At 39.5% G+C, this 22,522-nt stretch overlaps 2 protein-coding genes across 2 annotated transcripts in view; one reads left to right on the forward strand and one right to left on the reverse strand.

The window, feature by feature from the left end:
• Positions 1–904: 904 nt before the first annotated feature.
• Positions 905–2,164, reverse strand: pkia (cAMP-dependent protein kinase inhibitor alpha). The gene is made up of 2 exons (XM_026314393.1): positions 2,002–2,164; positions 905–1,028 (listed from the first exon to the last, which is right to left on the reverse strand). The coding sequence occupies exons 1-2, from the start codon at positions 2,162–2,164 to the stop codon at positions 955–957; spliced, it is 237 nt and encodes a 78-aa protein (XP_026170178.1). The 3' UTR covers positions 905–954.
• Positions 2,165–10,108: 7,944 nt separating this feature from the next.
• ctnnd2b (catenin (cadherin-associated protein), delta 2b) overlaps positions 10,109–22,522 on the forward strand; it is a 151,541-nt gene continuing 139,127 nt past the window's right edge. Inside the window, exon 1 of the mRNA XM_026314351.1 lies at positions 10,109–10,299. The gene's annotated coding sequence lies outside the window, so the exon portion shown is untranslated. The remainder of the gene's footprint in view (positions 10,300–22,522) is intronic.

Raw genomic sequence — 22,522 nt, forward strand, 5'->3', positions numbered from 1 at the left:
TGTTTAATTCATACAAAAGCCAAATGCTAAGCTAAAATAATCTTAAACTGACTCTAGTTACAGGACCTATTTTTTGTGTAGCCTACTGACTCCAGAGTGGTATCTTCTCAGCTAACTTGGCAGCAAAGCAGATCAGTGTGTTTCCAAAACCGGCAAACTATTGCTTCAAGGTTGTAATTTTAATGGAATAATTAGAAAAGTTTAAAAAAAAGTATAAACATTTTGAAAGGTACAGTAGTACACCATCATCATTTTTGAAACCACTGAGCCATTGAAATATGCCGTCCATACTAACTGTAAATGTATTGTTAAATATTGTTGGTGTCACATAGAGTACATGACTGGAATTGGTTCATCAAACACTTCCACAAAATCAGAGAACACAGTACACCGTTCAGTATCGTCACCAAGCCCCACTGTTTTTGTTCATGGTGATTTCCAGCTCTATTGCAGCTGGGGAGTCCAATTCTCACTACAGTATCATCAACGTAAAGGAAGCACAAGCCATTGACTGGCAATATAATCTCTATCAGCATCACTAGCTCTATAAACATGCTACTCCCACTGTGAACTATTATATCAGCACATGTCAGTGGTGAAACAAATTGCTTACACTACTACAGAACTCACATAACGTAGGATCTATGTGTGTCTTGTAATTCCAGCCTGAAAGAAAAGTCAGCTTTACAAATATGTCTTTCTGCTGACCCTGACTCTAAAAAGCACCTTGCCAACAGTCTTTTATTCTAGTGCACAGCAGAACCACAGGGACATGAGAGCACTCAGTGATCACATAGCCTCTAGAGTGGACTTTGGGTGTGAATGCCCTGCTTATAGGCGCCTCAGCATTAGCGGTACTACCCCCCAGCTACCAGCGCACTCTGGACAAATGGCTTCATGACAGTGGCAGCTGGAATCCATCCTCTTGGCCCTGTTGTTGCATCGTGTGGCAGGTTAGCTGTTCCTCTGCTCAGCCTCCCTCTGTGCTGAGGAGGAGGAGCTCTGGCTGTCGTCAGTGCCATCTCCATCTGCAGAAAAAATAAGGAGATGGACTAAATCTTAACATACAGCCAGTCTTTATAAAAAATTATCAGAAATTTTGTATGGTTTTACAATTTACGAAACACCTTATTTTTCAATTCACTGCATTTTCCTTCCCTTTGAAAAGCAGTGCTTCTTACTTCACATCAGCATAGTACGAAAAAAAAAAAATGCAATCAAACATTGTGTGATTGTCTCAACATAAAATATTCTGGACTGCAATTAAGTCATGTATTACCCATGAGCAGTGCCCTTACAGCCTAAAAAAATATTTACACTGTTCTGCGGGAATAAAGCTATGTGGATGCTATGTATGCAGCACAGTAAGTAGCGAACAGAACAATGTAACTTTTGAATTACTCATACACATTTGTTGTTCCTTCAGGGGAATTAAATATTTTAGTTTGGAAATGCTGATTGTTTGATTTTGAATGTTGTCTAGCAATATATTAAATAGTCTTTCTTTGCATAGCTAGGTGCAGAATTAGGGTCTGTTAATTCTGTGCGCCTGCAAAACCTTTTTTCTTCTTTCTCCTTTCATTCAGCACAAAGTACACTTTCAATGTCTGCCTGTACATCATGCACCAATAAGCTGCAGATAAATAATATAACCATGAATCATATATGTGGAGCAATTTAATTGCAACTGTAGTATATAACATAAAATTGTTTTTATGCACAACTTTTTCTAACGATATTTCTAATCCTTCTACCTATTTCATTGTGCTGCAGGGCAACTGTTAACATTTTTGGTCTCACTTCGTTGGCGAAGAGGAAACTCACTCTGCATGCACACCTTCAGACTTATGATGGCAGCATACAAAATTACTTTTTTATTCAAGAAATTGCATTACACTTCGGTGCCAGGTCTCACTTACTGTACTATTAAACATCCAACCCATTATTTCAGTAGAAATTCTAATGCATCTCAGTATGTTACAGTACATTGCAGTGGTTTACCTCCCCCTCCTGTGTTGATGTGTAGCTGAGACAGAGACAGGGTGAGGGGCAGTTCTCTTCCCTCAGGGTCGGTGGGACTCTGCAGGATGTCGTGCAGGGCGTTCCTGCGTCCCGTCCTGCCAGAGGCGATGAAGTCTGCATACGTGGCCTCAACATCAGACATTGCTTGTGCATCCTTCACACATCAACACCTGGAAGGAAAGAGGAACAGTTTTACTAAACACCCACTTTCAGAGGTTCAGGTGTCAGAATGTGGACAGGTTGCAGTACTGAAGCCAGTGGGGGAAAAAAACAAAACAATATATATACAATATATATATATATATATATACACACACACAAAGTATGTAGATAGATAGCTTGATAGGTAATTAACACACACATATTTGTGTGTGTATGTGTGTGTGATATATGTCATATCAATCTGTATAAATGTTTATGATACATGTTGCTCAAAAAGACAACAATAGACATGTTTCTATTTTGATAATTACATCGAGCCCCATATATAAGGGTGGGTGTGATTTACCCACAATGCTCTATCACAATCATGTCTCAAGTCTTAACATTTGTGCTTTTCATTCATTTTCCCAGCCTATCAGTGTAAAGTATGCTAACCAAGGCAGCCTGTCCATAATTAGGCCTTGTAGTGTGGTATCGAGTCAAACCAGGACTGTAGCCTGGTCACATCAGGTTTTAGAGCTAACAATCCACGGCATGAGTCCCCGTTCACCATCAGCTTACCTTCAGTGATAGCTCTACCGATGTTAGCCTATGTCCCGGAGCTACATTTATCACTAGGGAGTGACTTCATCTATGAGGCAGAGCGACGGGCCCTACATCACATCAAACGATCCAACAAAACCAACAATACAAATCCCAAAACAAACAGGTCTCCAAGAGCAGCTTCCGGTAGCTAAAAAAACAAACGCCGCGCACGACGCACCGCGAAGTGTCGTGAAAATAATTTAGGAAAGTAAATTAGATATGTAGGATGGTTTGGGAAGTCCCCAGTCCATTCTCCATGGCCGCCGCATCTTCCTCCTTCGCGACCAATAAGTATCGTGTAAAGCGCATCTGAGCGCGGATTGGACAGCGGACACAAAAGGATGAGAGGAGAGAGCTCTGAGCAGCACCAGGACCGGTGGTGCGTTCAGGATCCCCTCGTAAAGATCTCAAGATGTAGGCGAGACGAAAATATTCCTGTCTTTTATACACAAAACATAAACCACGCACATTAAAAGTGAATCAGTAAATGTTCATTAAGTAGATCTTACACATGTCAGAACATCCAGCACAATGTGCAAAAATAGTCTATTTTCTATAGATATTTTCTGAACAGCACCGAAAGGCAACAAGAAAGTGGGGAAACCGCCATCAAATCAGTGTCCACAGTTTTCTGACTTATATACATGTTTTCACTACAACCTGGTGTTTAATGTTTAGCCTGAGACGGCACACCAGGTACAATATTTGCTCACACTCCTTTATATTTCATAGTGTTTCTTCTCATCCAGAGTAGCCTACATCAGACTAAGTTGCTTGAAGTCTGGGCCTTAATAATAATAGCTAGAATCTGTATCAACTATAATTTTCTATCATTTTGAAATGATTTAATAAAGAGCTTCTCTCAGTTCACTGACATGTAATCCGTACTGTAAGTGTAGAACATATGTGTCCTAGATGATGTTAAGGCTGGAGATAATGCTGCAATACTGCTTCAGACCACTGGATGGGGCTGTTGTCGGATTAAAAGAACCCAGCTTCAATATGAATCTTTCTACACTGCACAAATAGCTTATGATTATATGCAAGAATAAATCTAATTATCTATTTAGTCTAATGTAAAGCAGAAATATGAGAGCCAGTCTCATCTATTTACAACTGATCTAAACAGAACAAAGCTACATGTAGAATCACAGCAACATTTTTCCTTTACTACATGTCAGTTTTCTAATGTTTGATTAACCCAGCTTTAGTGCTGTCCTGCTGCACAAGGATGTGTAACAGCATCCCCGCTAACCTTTAAACAGCCCTGTTTCACACTGTGCTGCTGTGAGAGCTGGAGCAACTTCTGCTCTGTACTTGTGGCAGAGGGTTTCAGCAGTGCACATCTGGGAAAATTTGAAAAGGAATCTGATTAGTGGCAAAGAGTTCAGAGAGATCAGATCGCTGCCACTAGCTTCAGATGCCATGTGGTGCCACATTACTGTTAGCTCCGTGCCAGATGACAGAATCCACAGAGACACAGCTCACTCATTCACTGGCTCTTTGAGCTGCTGTACTGTACTATATATTTAGATGTATATGTGTGTGTGTGAGATGCAGGTTAGAACTCAGAAACAGAAAGACTAGATGCTACTAGAAAAACATATAACTACATATAACAAAAAACATATAACATATATTCATATAACTATGATACAAATACAAATAGCATGATTGGGCCACCATTTCATAGCAGTTTGATTTTTCCCTCCCTAGCATTTCATTCAATGTGCCAGCTCAGTAGCATTCACAACTTTTTTCCACAACTATACAGTCGTGTTTTAAACACACACAACACACACACTCATTTCCTCCTCAGAACAAAGGGTGAGGTTTTGTTTATTTTCTAATTCGTTCAATTTGTTTTCCATTTGAACATTCAGCTAACGTTAAATGTAATATAATAGTGCCCTGGCATTATAATTACACTAATGGATTTATATGTGATGAGAGAAAAACGATAACTGGGGAGTTTCCAGCAGTATATACCAGAATATTACAACGTAGAGTGTAACTCACTTCTCTTGGTTACAGAAGACCATCTAACCTTAATAGCTACAAGACAAAATGCTGAGTGAAGAATTAACAAATTGTGATCAAGCATATTCACTACTGAACAATAGTCTTATAGCTGGCAGAAGCAAAGCATGACTTGTTATTTTGCTACTGGTCTTCATGAGTCTTAAATGTTTTTGCCACCCACCTAAATATTCAACCCTGTGTCTGAATATACAACAAATGTTATCTCTGATCACAGTACTGCACAGCTCATTAGATGGATGGAAGCATGTTTTGGACTGGATATATATAACCTGCAGCTTTTTCCTATAGTATCTTCAGTAAATATTAGTGTTCACAGTCTCCACTTGACAAAGACGCTCTGCCCACAGCCTCCTCCTGTCTCTTTGATTTTTAGATGAAGGTTAACCTCCAGAGAGAGAGGAATTTCTTTACAAGCTGCTTCCACAGAAAAGGACATGATTCAGTGAAGCTCCGGATAGACATTGTCATGTTTTATTCACTACAGAAGATGTGGTTAGGTTTAACCTGAACAGGCATGAGCCTACACAAGAATTTATCAAACGAGCTGCTCCGAGATTAGAAATAATCTGAATGTTAATCTGATTGTTTTTTCTGTTGAGTTAAATGAAGAGCAGAACAAATATATAAAAAGTCTACTGGGAATCCATAAGCCAGTGAGGAAAGGTTCAGGTGAAAAAATAAATCAGATTTTATACTGATGTATAAATGTATATATTATATGTATATATAATAATAGGATGTATATGCATATATCATTATTTTCACTTTCATTATTATCATCATGTGCAAACACTTTACAATAAATTATACATCCTCCTGTCAGCCTGATTACTGATAAATATTATGTTTATCTTATTATGGAGTAATATATCAGAGTATAAGGCTGCTCCTGTTCAAAGTGGCAACAGAGGAGGAAATTAAAGTTGTTTGATGCAAAGCTGCCTGCCAAGCTTCATTAGAAAGTCTGATGAAGGCAGGAACCTTCTCTGGAAACAGAATATCAAGAGTTGTACTTGATATTTTAAAAAGAGTTAGATAAAACATTCCTTTTACATATTGACATATTCATACTCACAGTTCATCTGTGGTACAAACGAGAATAAAAATGTAATATCTGTAATTATATAAGGCCATTTTATATATACCTTTAGAGTACAGTGACTTTACAGTAACCACCTGTAGATGTGGTCATGGCCAAACTGTGATAAGTGTCTGTATTTATCAGACGTCTACACTAAATGCTATAAAGTACCAGCTTGATAGCAAAAGAGGTTGTTTGCTGAGTGTGAGCTATAAAACATGTCCATTAAGTGACTTACTTCTATTTAACCACAGCGAAGGGTAGTAGTAGCTTTCCGGAGCAACTTTGAAGTGACCAAATGATTGATTGTGTATAGACCTATTCAATAGACTGTAGCCCAAATGTAGTCAATGCATATTCTTTAAAGAAGTCCTTATAATTTATTTAGTGGTATGTTAGTTTACAAGGAAGAAGAGATTTTAATATTAAATTACTTATAATTATATATATATATATATATATATTATACTTTGTACAATGTTCAAATCTCTGGGAATTATCACAGAAAATAAACAACAACAATTCATGTAATATACATGATGTATAAACATTTAACTCCACTGCAGTTAAACAAGGTACTTATGAGAGATAATATAATAAAGGCAATTTGGTGGAACACTGAAATGCAGACAAGAAGTTGGTCACCCTAACAAATGTTCAAATGCAAGTAAGAGTCATATCTTTCAATCTGCAGGTATTTGCCTATAAATCAATGTAATGGGCAACTAGCTGAAAAGGAGCATGTGTTTATGAATCTTTGGCAACTCATCTTGTGATTGCCGAGACATTTAATTTAAAAACCACAAATTACAGACTGGCACTGGAAGAAAGGTCTGTCATCAGAGTACTTTTTGGAGACCATGAAGCTCTACACACAGTTATGGTGCAACATGTTAATTATTTCTCCAGCTCCTCTGACCTAATTTGCCTGTTAAGATTCAATAATAGTATGGCCAAAACTGAGATACTGACAATGCCTATTAATACTTAATTTACTCTTGCTGTTTTCTTGTGCCTTCAGGGTGACTTTTAACATCTGTCCAGGGACTGCAGATGAAAAATAACCATCTGGCTAATTCTGGCATATTTACAGAAATGTTCATTAATATGCATTGTCCCTGAAATAAATAAAACCATTTAAAAAAAAAAAAACTAGGTAAATGCAAATGCCATTGATCAGATATCCTTAATCAGATACCCTGTCCAGATATGAATCATACAGTATATTAAAACCAAATGTATATGTGATGTGTAAGAAAAAGTTTTTAATCATACGTGTCTTTAAATGTGTAAAAAATAAAAATAAATTGGTTCTGTTACTCTTTGGTATTACTCCACATAGACTGATGGATGACTAGATGGAAGTATACATGATGGCCAGAGACACTTTATCATCTCACGCTGTCTCACTCACACGCATGATATCACCAAGAACCAGCACAGTAAGTGGGTGCTGTGTTTGTTTTGGTTTCCAGTTTCAAAAGCCAGACAAATAACAACTACATAATCACCACACCTTCTCATCACAACCCTCGGCTTTGAATCCAATACCCACAGGTTCACATATTCTTTTGTTTTAGCATGTGTTCCTCCCTGCAGCATTGTATTTCACACACACACACACACACACACACACAATGACACCTGCGAGCAGCTTCTCGTCCAATACAACTACATTTCCTCTGGATGGACACCGAGCAGCTCCAGTGGAGCAGACAAGTGCGTTGCTGAAGGGGACTTTTTAGATTAGGTCAGATGAAACTTTAATGATCCCCATGGAGCTGCCAGGTCATTAGAGCAGCAGATGATAGGCTACAGATAAGAATAGCTCAGACAGTCTGCTGCTAGAAACGGCACAAGGAGAGAGGACTGAAGATACAGGAAATAAATGAATAAACACAAATTTAGAAAGTGACATGCATTTCATGTTTGCAGTAGTTTGCAGTATATGTCTAAAACTCGGCTATATAGAAACATAAATATATATATGTATATTCGATTTTTTTGTGGTTGTTACAGATTTGGAATAAATTTAAACTGATTCTTTTTCTACACTTTTTTCACATCTTAGCTGTGATGTGAGTCGATAATATGAGCATCCAGAGTCATTCATTGTGCAGTGAAGCAAACAGCACACGCAAGAACAATGTGTGCAAGATTTAGTTTGCCATTGATGCCACTGAGTGTGGCATTTGAAAATAGCTTACAGTTCACTGAACAAAGATATGTTAGTCAAAGTTGAACTGAGAAAAAGAGAGAGAGGGATAGAGGATCTAACATTTCTAATGGATAACAAACTTTTCCCAGTCTCCTTTTGTGTTCTAACTCCCTCTAGCAAAAGCTTTGTCCTGATTTGGCGTTTGTGTCTGTGCACATATTGCCTTCATAAGAGCCAGTTTTGCAAAGGCTTGGTCTCAGCTGGTAGGCCTACATGGCCTGGTTAAAGAGTTGGAATGATTTGGTGTTATGGTTAGTCAATATGGATAAAATAAAAAATACATTTACTTCTTGCTGATGGACATAGGGATGTGAAAAAGTTCCATGAGCCTTATGTGGTGATACACTAAGCCAACACTGTGACATCTTGTCTGGTGTGGACACGCTAAGTGACAGGCAACACCTGAACTCACTGCAGATATGCTTCAATTGGGATTTGAGTCTTTGTCAGTGAGTCCAGAGGCAGACCTCTCATAAGGAGACTGTTGGTTGTGCACTGAACTAACATGTACAGTAGCTTTCTGATAAAAGTAGTTGTCTTCCAACCAAAATGGTGCAGCTTAAACTCTGACCCCACCCCCTTGCTCACACACCAGCCCTCACAAGCTATCATTTTGGAGAATGCTGGATAGAAAAGGCCAAATAAGCACACTCCAGCATCCTGCAGAAATTGCCCTGCTGTGGGCAGGGAGTGAGCAGGATGTCAACTGACTCTAACATTGACAATAACATACTGTGTGTATCTTATAGCACATCTAACCTGTATCTGCCTACCAAGACTGTAGTTGCTTTGTTTTTGTTCATGCCTCAATGGCAATAGCCACAGCTATTTATTCTCTGGCTGTGTGATTTTAATAGGATAAGCACAACTGATCCACATGACACATGATTCAATAAAAATATATCTTACTGCCTCGAGTTCAAGATGAGTCATTAATAAACATTTTAAAGTTTTACAGGAAGAAGAAAGAGAGTTTTTAATGCAAAATGTTTTCTGAGGCATAGGCTACGTAGAAAGTCACATTAGTTTTCAGTTCAGTTCTTTAAATAGTTTTATGCTGTCTTCACCGCATCAACAAACCAAAAAGGCCACTGCTTCTCTCTAACTTCAGTTTCCAGGCCAGATATCCTATTAGGTAGTCATCTTAAGAATGAATTCATGTAAAGATGTTAAACAGTTACATTTCAAGATGGGTCTGCTGAGATGGTAATTATTATTTAACACCACTGCACCACTTTAATAGGCTGCATAGGAAAACGTTACAGTTCCCAATACTGATTTGTTTTGATGTGGTTCCTAAACATGACTGTGTGATTTCAGTCTCCTAAACCTGTGATTATGATTAAGTGACAACTAGAGAATAACTAGCTTCTATTAGAAAGACCCTACTGTCAACCAAATATTGTCAGGTGATGTGTTAGTGCTCTTTGGGGCTCCTATTAGTGCACCAAGTGTCTCTGTAATAAGGTATAATGAAAATATTTATTCCTGCAACACAGCTGAAAGTCATAAGTGGCTCGTGGAATCTGCTGTGGATCATGTCTGCAATAGAAGCACCTTGAAGGAGCACAGCCACACAGCCAAACCATTTCTTTCTCCTTTCTATAGTAACAAAAATGCTGATAGCCCATCTAAGATTCAGTTTTGAATGGGACTTTATTTGTGAACTGGTAAATAAAATGTCCTTATGTCCCAGTGGCAGTGCTTTTCTCATCAAGCTGGAAACACAGCCCATGCGGCAGTCCCTCTCATCACCGGTGGGTGTCGCTGCTGACACTGGTACCCAAGCCGTCTGTCAGTTTGTCTGGCAGGGGATGGGGGATGTTGTATTGTGAAGAGGGAGAGAGAGGGAGAGAGTGAGAGAGGGAGAGAGGGAGAGAGAGAGAGAGAGAGAGAGAGAGAGAGAGCACCTCTGCCGCTCTCCCTGCCTCCTCTCCTGTGCGCAGTGCTCCGGCCCGGCCGCTCCTTCCTTGCTCATTTCCTCCCCACAGCTGGCTCTCCCTCCTCTCTCGGATGCTGGCTTGCCTTTTTCCTTTCACTCACCGCGCTGGACCAAATACTTCGGAGGGTGGAATGACCGACTACCTGTTTTGCATGGTCTGAATTTCGGGAAATTCGCACGTCGGAAAGGAGGGGAGTCAAGAGGGAAAAAGGAGGCTCTCCATCCCCCGGGGGAATTTATTTTACAGTAAGCAAGCGCAATGTCATGCCAGTTTCCTCATTCCGCTCGTATCAAACCTCCCATCTGTGCAAATGCTTAGAAAATCTGAGTTTTGAGTGTCTGATGGGAATGTGGCTGGATGTTGTATGTTGTTCCAAGTGTCCGCCAGATGTTTTTGCTATTTTACGACAGTTAATTCCGAGGCGTGGTGTGGATTGTGGTTTTCATATGATGCGCTAAAGGGCTGTGGTGCGCTTACCATCGAAAATGGAAACCCCCTTTTTTTCAGCCAGACTCACCATCCGTCCATCCATCCGTCCGAGGCAGGGGCGTGTGGTGGGGGGGTCGGAGGGGAAGGGGAGGGTGGTCGATCCGTTAGATGCGAAAACGGTTAGTTTCATATTGACCTAATTTCAGCGATATTCGCAAGATTATCACGAGTGACAGCGACTCAGTGCGACCCGCTGCAACGTCTTTGTGTTGGCTTTGCAGGGACGGTGAAAAATACTTGGTTCCCTCAGCCATCAGCGAGCATGTGAGCGACAGGAAGAGCACCTTGCCTCCCTGTCAGCCACAGCTCCGGCCTGCCCGCTTCAACAGCGCACAGTGAAAACACCACAGCGTGTTTCTGGTCAGCTCCAGGCTGTTTTTCTTCCCCGCTGTAGAGCCATTCATCTGATGCATGACGTTGCCAACATGAATGTATTTCGACAGGGATCATCACAGTGTTTGCTCATGTTAATTGTGTGTGGATCTTGCTCTGTGACCTGGCAGAAATAGGGGCCTGCTAGTGGCTACTGCAGTCAGTGTGGGCTCTGTGGTAGTTTATGATGCCTCATTTAAAGTTCATTCCTGTTTTCTCTTATGAGCTATAGTGGTGTAGATCACAGATCACTCCCAAGATGGAGGAGCTACCCAGCCCTAATAAGAAGTTTAATGTGGTGGACACTGGGGAGGTGGGGGGGGGGGGGGGGGGAGTCAAGGAGGGGCTTTGTGATTAGGCCAGCAGAACACATTGTGTCTGACAGTGAAATGTAACATTCAACATTCTGCGTTTTCATACTGGTTGCTGTATTTGTGCGTGTGCACTATGTTGTCACAGATGTGTCACTAGGAAAACCATGACAGGATCAGTGGACACAGAGACATAAAAGATGCTGGTGATGTTTTTTTTTGTAGCTGAACAGGAGAGAACTCATCCTAGTTCATCTGCCTTTTATCCTTTCTGTCCTGGTGGTGAGCCAAAGCAAAGTCCCACAGCTCACACTGACTACTACAACCACAACGGAGCAGATGTCATGCTAAAAACTTATTTTTGTCATGTGTTTTTAAGACAGTGGTTCTAATATTTGTTCTGACTTTTCCATTTGTTTGTGGCCTTTTAAAAATTCGACGCTTTGGGAAAAACACTTGCTTACTTGCAGCAAACTCTACCCATCAAGCTATTTAAAGCGTACTGTGTGTCTTTGTTTAATCTGGTCTTAAATGTCACTGTATGTTTGTGGTTACACAGAGGGTTATATGTGAGACTTGGCTATGTGCGCTGACATCCTGCAGAATGAGCTGATTAGTATTGATGACTTTAATGTGACAACTGCCTCATATTTCAGAGAGAGATCTGAGAGTGACATCTATGTTCTCAGTTTTCTTTCCGCATAAAGCAAATACTTATATTAAATATAAAACAGTTCCTTTAAAGCAAAGCAACGTGTACTTGCCACCTCTTGTCATGGGTTGCATGCGAGATGCTACCGTCTCAGGTAGCTGTATTTGAATAGTGTTTCGAGAACTGAAGAGGTGAACCTATTTCAAATGTTACAATTAAGAGCCAAAGACAAGGACAAAGTTAAAATATTAACATTTTGATACTGGCCAGATTGATGTTGCGTGCCCTCAGGGAGCGTGCCCACCGACTCTTTCACTCTCTGGTCCAAACTAGACACTGTACCATTATCAGTGTTTCAATGCAAATAGTCCTCTGATGATGTGACTGTGAAATGAACTTGATCATAGTTTCAACTCCTTGCCGCCAGTATTTATTTGGTCTGCCAGGGTGCACACAAACGGCATGTGTTTACAGACAGCTACAAGCCCGATTTTCAGCATCTCAAAGCAAAGCGCTAAACACTTAACGCACACAGGTGAAACTGCCAGCCAGTATTCTCGTCACGCAACATTTAACTGATCAAAGAGCTTATTTTCCCAAATGTTACTGCACGCATTCCCATAACACACTGAGGAGCATTACAGGAAGCAGTTGTCTTCAGAGCAGTACTTTCACCTGCTACTCTGGGGCATAATAGACTATAGACCACCACCCTCAACCCCCCATCTCTCACCACACAATTCCACTCTCCATTTCTCTGCCTAATTGCCAAAGATTCATGGTGGATAGTAGAGTGACCCAGTAGCTACATCCCTGGTGAAAAGCCTGAAAAGTGATACTCTCCGTCACGGATCAGAGAAGTGTTAAAAGCGAGGTATCATCCTTCTCCGAAGGCTCGCCTCGGCTGCTGCAGCAGGCTTCAACAGGCTTCATTAAGGTTTCATATAAGGATGATACTAGTGATGTGAACCTCTGAGCTGAGATACTCTATGACTTATTGCTCTTACCACAAGACTCAGAATCAAAGTATTGCTTCCAATATTTAAATTCCAATACCTTATATCCAGACTAATGAATGTGATTTAGATGCTGGATTAAAATTAGCTCACAAAAAAAAGACAAATTAAAGAGGGCTTACAAAAAGATATGATTTCAGGTTATTACAACTTGGTCCTTTTTTGTTGTTTTGGTTATTATTTTAATCAGTCATGATACATTTTACTCACCACAGTAGCTGCTAAAGCATACAGCAAAAAAGACATTCAGCACTTTAGAATGTGCTATTTGACAACTAACAAAATCGGATGTCTCTAATCAGAAAGATATATTAATCAATACCTCCAGAAATGTTAATCAACATATATTAATCAATACCTCATGGGCTACAGTACTAAAAGGCTGAACAAACTGCACAGAAAAAGAATTCTCCACTAAGTGACTAACCTTCAGGGATATTACAGATTGACACATACCTAATTAGTATCAAACATCATATGACCCACTTCTGTAGCAGCATTTGCATGCTGCAGTCATTTTAAAAGTTGGCTTTCTAAGTGGTTATATTACTTTGCGTGAACCCTGTAGCTTTGATGTAAGATTATATTGAAGTAGTTGTATTTAATTAGACCCTTCTCGATGGTACAGTTTGCAGTACTACTGTTTCTAATTATCATATACAGTATCTCACAGAAGTGAGGACACTGAACACTGAAGAAATGACACTTTGCTACAATGTAAAGTAGTGAGTATACAGCTCCTATAACAGTGTAAATTTGCTGTCCCCTCAAAATAACTCAACACACAGTCATTAATGTCTAAACCTCTGGCAACAAAAGTGAGTACACCCCTAAGTGAAAATGTCCAAATTGGGCCCAACTAGCCATTTTCCCTCCCCGGTGTCATGTGACTCGTTAGTGTTAAAAGGTCTCAGGTGTGAATGGGGAGCAGGTATGTTAAATTTGGTGTTATTGTTCTCAGTCTCTCATACTGGTCACTGGAAGTTCAACATGGCACCTCATGGCAAAGAACTCTCAGAGGATCTGAAAACAAGAATTGTTGCTCTACATAAAGATGGCCTAGGCTATAAGAAGATTGCCAAGACCCAGAAACTGAGCTGCAGCACGGTGGCAAAAACTATACAGCGGTTTAACAGGACAGGTTCCACTCAGAACAGGCCTCGCCATGGTCGACCAAAGAAGTTGAGTGCACATGCTCAGCGTCATATCCAGAGGTTGTCTTTGGGAAATAGACGTATGAGTGCTGCCAGCATTGCTGCAGAGGTTCAAGGGGTGGGGGGTCAGCCTGTCAGTGCTCAGACCATACGCAGCACACTGCATCAAATTGGTCTGCATGGCTGTCGTCCCAGAAGGAAGCCTCTTCTAAAGATGATGCACAAGAAAGCCTACAAACAGTTTGCTGAAGACAAGCAGACTAAGGACATGGATTACTGGAACCGTGTCCTGTGGTCTCCAACATCCACCAGCTCTGTGATGTCATCATGGAGGAGTGGAAGAGGATTCCAGTGTCAACCTGTGAAGCTCTGGTGAACTCCATGCCCAAGAGGGTTATGGCAGTGCTGGAAAATAATGGTGGCCACACAAAATATTGACACTTTGCACCCAATTTGGATATTTTCAGGGGTGTACTCACTTTTGTTGCCAGCGGTTTAGACATTAATGACTGTGTGTTGAGTTATTTTGAAGGGACAGCAAATTTATACTTTTATGCAAGCTGTACACTCACTACTTTGCATTGTAGCAAAGTGTCATTTCTTCAGTGTTGTCACATGAAAAGATAAATTAAATTAATTATTTACAAAAATGTGAGGGGTGTACTCACTTCTGTGAGATACTGTATATGCAACTGATATAAGAATGAAATATTCCATATGGAAGATGATTTCCATGGTCCAAACTAGTTCAACTACTACTATGACTACAGCAGTAGTGAAATAACAGTGTTCACAAGTCCTGTGTGAGATAAAATGACAGTCAGGGGGCTGAGATCCTTGTTTTGTCCCAGCTATTCACTACCTGTATGAATCAGCCATCCATTGTCCTGATATTTCTGTTCAGAAAGACAGACATGCGGCGAGTGTGAGTGAGAAAGACTATGTGCTGCCAAATCATTGTCGTCCAATTGTGGCAGGATCTGATTTGTATCACCTCTGGCTGACAGCCATGTTAAAGCCTGTAATCTATATTAAAATAAATGTCAGAAAAACAGAACAGTGATAACAGAACAAATAATACGTTGTCAAGCAATATAGAATCCATAAGTGGCATAATTGCTGTTTTATGAAATTTCCATCCTATCTTAAATTTCAGTTTAGTTTACTTTCTTGGGTAGTAATTTCAGTCCAGTCTAATGTCATGTATTGGATTCCTGAACTCGGTCACTGCACATTTACTGCTGCCACCATACTGACAATTAATGCTGTACACAGACTGTTTCTTGACCGGTCTAAGGCTCTAGCTAATGTTGATCTCACCATTTGCTTTTATAGAGCCTCCTTTGTTATTAGCTAGTTGTTAGTTCAACTTTGGCACTGAAAAATAACATTTAGCACTGAAATGAAGTTAGAACTGAAAAATTTAACATTAGCACTGAAGCATTTGTACAGAAAAAAAACCCTGGCATTTTGGATATTTTTGTATCAAATGGTAAGACCATGTAGTGTGTGTGGTCACTTGTGATACACCTTTACATGTCATTTAATTAAATTTGTAGATGACACTCTACTGTTGTGTCAGATACTGACATGCCTAGATCAGTTGACTTACAATAGAGGGCCATGAAAAAGTCTAAATACAAATAATGTACAGTTGTCCTCATAAATTTACATACACTCATAAATTGAGAAATACTGGTCAGTTTTTTGGAAAACCTAATTGAACATGATGCAGAACATGTCTGCCTTTCTAAAATTATGACAACTGCAAATCCTAAAGCTACTGTCTGATCACTTTCCTTATAAAGAAAAGATTTCAGTGTGATCATTTATATCTTTTGAAAATGGCCACTATTTCTGAAATTGTGCCAGGGGTGTGTAGAGGTATGAGCACTACATGGAGAGGTTTGTGAAAGTACTGTCAAATGAAACAGATGATCACCCAACACAGACAGGTCCAAATGTCACAGGTACCAAAACAAAGTCAAGACAACATGATAATATCTCCCCGTTGGTTTTACCAGTGCTACAGTCAACAATGAAGAGAGAACGTGGAAATCAAGGATTGTACTTTATATCCCAAGTAGAAAGAAAAGCCAGTTGATTTCTTTAGGAAAAAACTAACCTGCCATTCCCCAACGGAGTCACTACTGCCTTCAAATAATTGTTCATCCTTGTTTTCTTAATGTGCTTTTACATCTTATTTTAATTTACTTTATTTCATTTAAATTAATTTTATTTTAAATGTCTTTGTTTATAAATGCTCTTTTCCATGCTTTTAATGTAATTATATGCTTTGTAAAGCACTTTGAATTGCGCAGTGTATGAATGGTGCTATACAAATAAATTTGCCTTGCCTTGCCTTACTGAAGCTGCATCTATACATTCAAATGCTCAACTTGCATCCTATAGAGTCACCCAGTGTAAAAAGCATCTAAAACATGATTCTGATTTTGAAAGGTTTGGGAACCAAACATAATGTAAGTATAGACAAATAAAATGTGCTTGTACTAATAACAAACAATATTAATCTCACATGTGGTCAGTGGAGAAAGGAGATAAACCCTTGCATTTAATAACTGGTTGAACCTCTTTTAGTAGAAATAAGGTCAAACAAGTCCTATAGACCTGCACAATTTTAGGGAGATATATTGGACCTTACAAAAGTGCCACTCTTACCAGTGGATTTTCTTTGTTTGAAGACATTCTGTAGTAGATTTACGCTAATGTTTAGGGTCATTGTCCTTCTCCATCACCTTCTGCTGAGCTTTAGCTGGCAGACAACCACCCTGACACACTTTTTTCCCATGACAAATTCATTTTTCCCTTCATGATCGCAAACTGTCCATGTCCTGGTGCAACAAAGCAGCCCCAAATCATGATTTTACCTGCACCGTACGTGACCAGGAGGATGATGTTTTCATGCTAGTGTACAGTGCCCTTTTTCAATTCACAAAACTTTTTCCCAGCAGCTTTGTGGAGTGTCAGGGTGCTTGTTGGCTTGTTGGGAGAGAAGTGGCTTTCACTGTGGGGTCCTGATGTCATCATAGTTGGGTATACACTTTTAGGGAGAGTGGCCCCAGTACTAAATCATCTCCATTCATAGACAGCTGCCATTTCTGTGGTCTGGTGAATTTCTAAACTCTCATAGGTTTTTTTGGAATTCTTTCCAGCTTTATGTAAAATCAATAATTCTTGATCTTAAGTCTTCTGAAATCTCTTTGGGAGAGTCATGATTTGCATCCACAGATTCTTCTTTTGAATAACAAACTCATAATAATGTGTGTTTTTTCATAAGTCAGAAACTCCACCTTTGTTGATGTCATTTGTGTGTTGTCATTTAAAGGGTCAATGTGTATAATTAAATAGTGACTTAATAACAGAAATGGAATATAATATTCATAAATATGCTGTGTGTAATTACTGAAAAATACAAACAATTGCATTTTCTTAATCTTAGAATGGGCCTTTAAATCTACTTAGGAAGCAGGTCTCCTTTCACGTAGGCAGCCATGTTGTGCTGTCATGTGTCTACAGTAGCCCAGAATGGACAAACCAAAGACTGGCTCTAGAAAGGGAATCATGTTTTGAGCCACCATACCCTCCCTAATTCCTGGAAATGGGGGGTGGGGTGTGAAGACTGCTCCGAATGTTTCATTCTGCAGTCTCACCATTAGATGTCACTAAATCGTTCATCAAATCGTTACATTTTACACCTTTTTAACTGAATATCCTTGTTTCATAATTTTAATTCATACATAACTTCAGGAAATTTTTAATGGTTTAATTAATTATTATAGTGATAGTTTCACACAGCCCAGTGTCTGCATTAGACGCACAGTCTAAGTGTGCTACTGAGCCAATTTAATATTGCTATTAAAAAAAAAACTAGTGTCATTGTCTTTATTATTGTATACTTTCTTTTTCCTTGTCAAAGCCAAATCCATAGTGCAAATTCACCCCCAGCAGTTCAGTCGCAGATTTATGTATTGTGATAATATTGGCTATATTGGTTACAGACTTTGATGTATACAGTCAGTGGAATCCCATTCCAGTTTTTTAAATTATGTTTCATTCTTTTATTTTTTCAGTATACTACATATTATGCCACTGATCTTATCAGACAAGATATTAAAAAGATTGTAGGTCTTGTGTACTCAGAAATTCCACATCTAATAAAAAAATAGCCTGATAATGCAGTTAGCTTACTCTGTATTGATGTTCATCAGTGAATCAGTCCAGGTGGAAGCTGTAATGAAAGAAAATGGTTGGATGTCATTATGTCATGTGAGTGTGATGCACCCAGTCGGTGCAAATATAGCGGGTGGTAATAATATAGATCAGTCAGTGAAGGTCAATACCAGCAGTTTTCCATCAGTGACTCTGCCAAAGTACTCTCCTGTAACTAGTGGTATGTCTTTGTAGCTATTTTTGTTCTCTTCTGTTAATGTGTCCAAAACCACTATAGTGTAATATTTGTTGACTTAAAACCAGTTTACTTGATTCAGGTTCAAGAAGTACATTCTGAGTGCATGTAAATGGAATAACTGATGGAAATCCAAAGGGTGCTGGTGTTGACCTTCACCTGTTCTGTATATAAATATGTACAACACCAATCAGACGTAAAACTCAACCACCAATCATTTCCTCTCTCTCCAGCTTCCTCTCATTGGTTTGGCTGGTTCCCTAATGGATGATGGCAAATAACAGCTGCTATTCCTTCCCTGTCATAGACACTGAGTGGTTTTCCCTCTTCTCCTCTGCCCTAAGAGGAGAGAGAAGCAAAGCGGGAGTTATGGAGAGGGTAATGGCTGATTGTTGGACACATCATTTTGTCACTTGAGTTTTGTTCATTTCACTCTATGGTTGAGTGTGCACTTTGCAGCCAGAAAACTCTTATTGCAAAATTGCATTGCATCTATATTTACTATAGCACCCATTTGGCTGTGCTTTAACACTTGAGTGAAAATGCGCCCGTATCTGTCTCACTCTGCTCGGTTATATAACAGCATTTAGTTCAATTTACTAACTACTGTAGATAATACATGGTAAACGTCTCAGATCTGCCCAGTCACAAGAACATGAAACTTTTTTTAATCACCACAGCACATTAGCAAATTCATGGATAAATGAGAGGCATCTTTCATCCCTGTCTAAAGCCAGGTTCAGGCCAGGGCTCTCATCATTGTTTCTGTCAGTTCACCATCCTCTTAATGTCTGGCAAAACTCAAACCCTGCATGTCCCTCAGCACCAAGGGAGACAATAATACTTCTAATCCACCTCTCACTGCATTGCTCACCCAATCAATCCCCCATGGAGTGGGACGTTGCCAAGTCACTGTTGCCAAGTTGTGGTTTCCATGGAAACAGGGAATTGGGTTTGTAGTGATGTCAGCCAGGTGCAGTCCAGCAGTTTGGGTTCTAACAAGGCTGACCCTTGTTGGGGATAATGAGCAAGACTCACCTGTCATGGCAGTGGCGGGTGTGGTGGGTGCGAGTGCAAGTTTTCCTTTTTTTTGTTTGTGATTGCTGCACATATGACACATTCACATACATACAGAATATATAGTATGTATTCCTAAAACAAAGAGCTGTTTTAACAAGAGATCCCCAGTCAAACACCTTAACCTCCTCATAATGCAGGCTTTACTGATAACTTCCTCCATTGTTTGTGTCATTATTAGTACAGCTATGTCTCTCCTACAGTAATTACACAGTGTATCACAATGTTAGTACCTATTCATCTTATTTGTAGTTATAGGTCAATATTGACCCATAAGAAAAGAGAAGTTTTAGTATTTAGTATTGTGCGTACAAATATAAGTTTAGGCCTGCTCTTCTGATTAAGGTACACTTAAAACATTTTAAAAACGTCAGTAACATTTTGGTGCCTCATCCAGTGCAGTATTGATTGATTACATTATGACTTAGATTAACACTTTAAATTTAGAGCATCCAGGCAAAGTCTCAAAGCTAAAATATAAATTCATGTCAAATATGTAGAGTCACTTTTATTCTTTGTTCAGTGTCTCATTTGTATTATGGTTTAAAAATCCTTGTATACTCATTTTCTTCCATTTATTTACCCTTCATTAGGGAGTAGATTACATGAGGTATTGAAGCTTTTAGACCTATTTACATGCTCACTCAGCTGTAAGTGTGTGACTTTGCATGCCCTTGTCCTTTGCATGTGTGTGCTGTGCGTGTGTGTTTTGACTGGGTGGGCACTGGCTGTAGCCTAGAGTTGCTCTTGTTCTCACACGCGTTCAGCATTTATCAACTCTTATGTGTAAGTGGGCCTTACATAATTACAAATGAGCTTGTTTTCCATAAAGGCTATTGAGAGAAAGCCATTATGTCCTGCAGAGCTTTTGGAGCTATGAATTTTTAAAAAAATAACAGATTGCAGTCGAACTCATTCGTCACTTATCACCTTGCTGAGAACAATTGTCACTCTGCCTTATTTTTCCTGCCTGTGCTCTTTGGAACAGGCAGAGGATATGTTCATGCAGATTTTTCACAGACAGATGCAGAGAAAGAAAATTCCATCTCAGTGTGAAGTTAATGGCTTTGCAGAGGGCATTATTCCTTTTTTCATCTTTTATCCTTTGATGTGGTCAGTTTAATAGAACAATACAATTGCACTTCATATTGCCAAATAAACACTGCATCACTAAGATTTGCTTTAACTTCTTTTCCAGTTATCAAAATGTTTTATGTTATTTTCTCTATACCCAACCTCCTAATCTTCTTTTTTTTTTTTTTACTCTTTCAATTGTTTTTTTTTGCTGATGCTTTTCTGTTGCAGAATGCATGGTGTCAGTGTTTGCTTTTGCTTCCAGCTATGTCCTTGATTGTTTTCTGACCAAAAACACCTCCGTTTTTCTCCCCTAGTGCACTGTAAAATCACCTGAAGTGGCTATTACATATGGAAAGAAAATGACCACACAACCAATTAGATATGAAGAGGGTAAAGGGAAAAAAACACTTCAAGAGGGTGATGGTATGCTCTCACTCTTTTCCACACAGTTTTTATTTAATAAGCATTATTTAAACTTTAAAGGGCACTTTGCAGCCTCAAGGTCTCATTAATTTCTAACCATGTGCAAGTATTTGCTTGCTTGCAGGTTTTACATGAGTGGATTTGTGGGCATGTGTGTGTACATACAGTATGCACTAGAGGAAGTGGTGTCTGGCCAGTGTAGCCCCACTTTGTCTGCCTTTTAAAGCCTCTTCATTCACTGTACTCACATGCAGCCAGCACCCTGACAGCAACTAATCTCCTCTTTATCTTAAAAGTTTGCTCAGCACTTTGGAGTCCCATTTTGGCAGGTGCAGCAATGCTGCACTCCTGATTCACTGATTCACTATGTTCATTCATCGTTATTTTACTTGAAAAGCAGTGCACATGGTTTGGCTTCAGACTAGCCATAGTAGAATTTTCAGACACAACCAAACGTAGGATTGTCATTTTTGCTTCTGAAAGCTCACCATGCTCCACTGTAATACAATTCTAGAATTGGATATTTTATCGATGATAACTCAGAGTAGTCCAACCGTGAGTTGAGGGAACCTCACTTAAACTTGGCGTCAGTTTCAACAGTGGTAACTTACTCCGTGAAACTAACCCGCTCACTGATAGGTTGTCTTCAAGTATCTGTGCCTCCCCCCTCCTGTCAGTCTGCAGAAGCTGTCAGACAGATCATTCCTTTTCATCATTCATACACTTCATATCAAAAGATCATCCATCCATTATCTATACCCTCTTATTCCTAGCCAGGGTCACAGGGATCAGCTGGAGCCTATCCCAGCTCTCTCTGGGTGAAAGGCAGGGGTCCACCCTGGACAGGTCACCAGTCCATCACAGGGCCACATAGAGACAAACAACCTCACACACTCACACTCACTCCTATGGGCAATTTAGAGTCACCAATCAACCTGACATACATGTTTTTGGACTGTGGGAATAAACCAGAGTACCTGGAGAAAACCCACACAAGCACAGGGAGAACATGCAAACTCCATATAGAAAGGTCCCTTCCCAGGCCCTTCCTGCTCTGAGGCAACATTGCTAACCACTAAGCCACCTTGCTGCCTAATTGAAAAATCAGAGCGCATTAATTTTCAGAAGTTTGTGTCCTTAGAACCAGATAAAAATCTTGATTAGACAGTAGCTAGATGCAATAATTTATCTTTACTGATGTGATTGTTTCTATGATCAGTCAGTCAGTACAAGGTTAGTGATCTCTCTTCCTCGTCTCCTTTAGTCACATCCAGACACTATTTCATCTGCTGTTAAAAGAAACAGCGTGGTAAGTGTTAAATGTAAAGTACTATGCATAATGTTTTTCAAACTGAGTCAACAACACTGATTTCAGCTGCAGTGTTCTTCTTTTCTTCAATTTTTAATTTTCTATCCATGAAATATCTGATGAAAATTAAAAAATATATATATTTTTTGTTTTCCATAAGAA

This window comes from Mastacembelus armatus, chromosome 17 (assembly GCF_900324485.2).
Source record: "Mastacembelus armatus chromosome 17, fMasArm1.2, whole genome shotgun sequence".
NCBI classification, from domain to species: domain Eukaryota; kingdom Metazoa; phylum Chordata; class Actinopteri; order Synbranchiformes; family Mastacembelidae; genus Mastacembelus; species Mastacembelus armatus.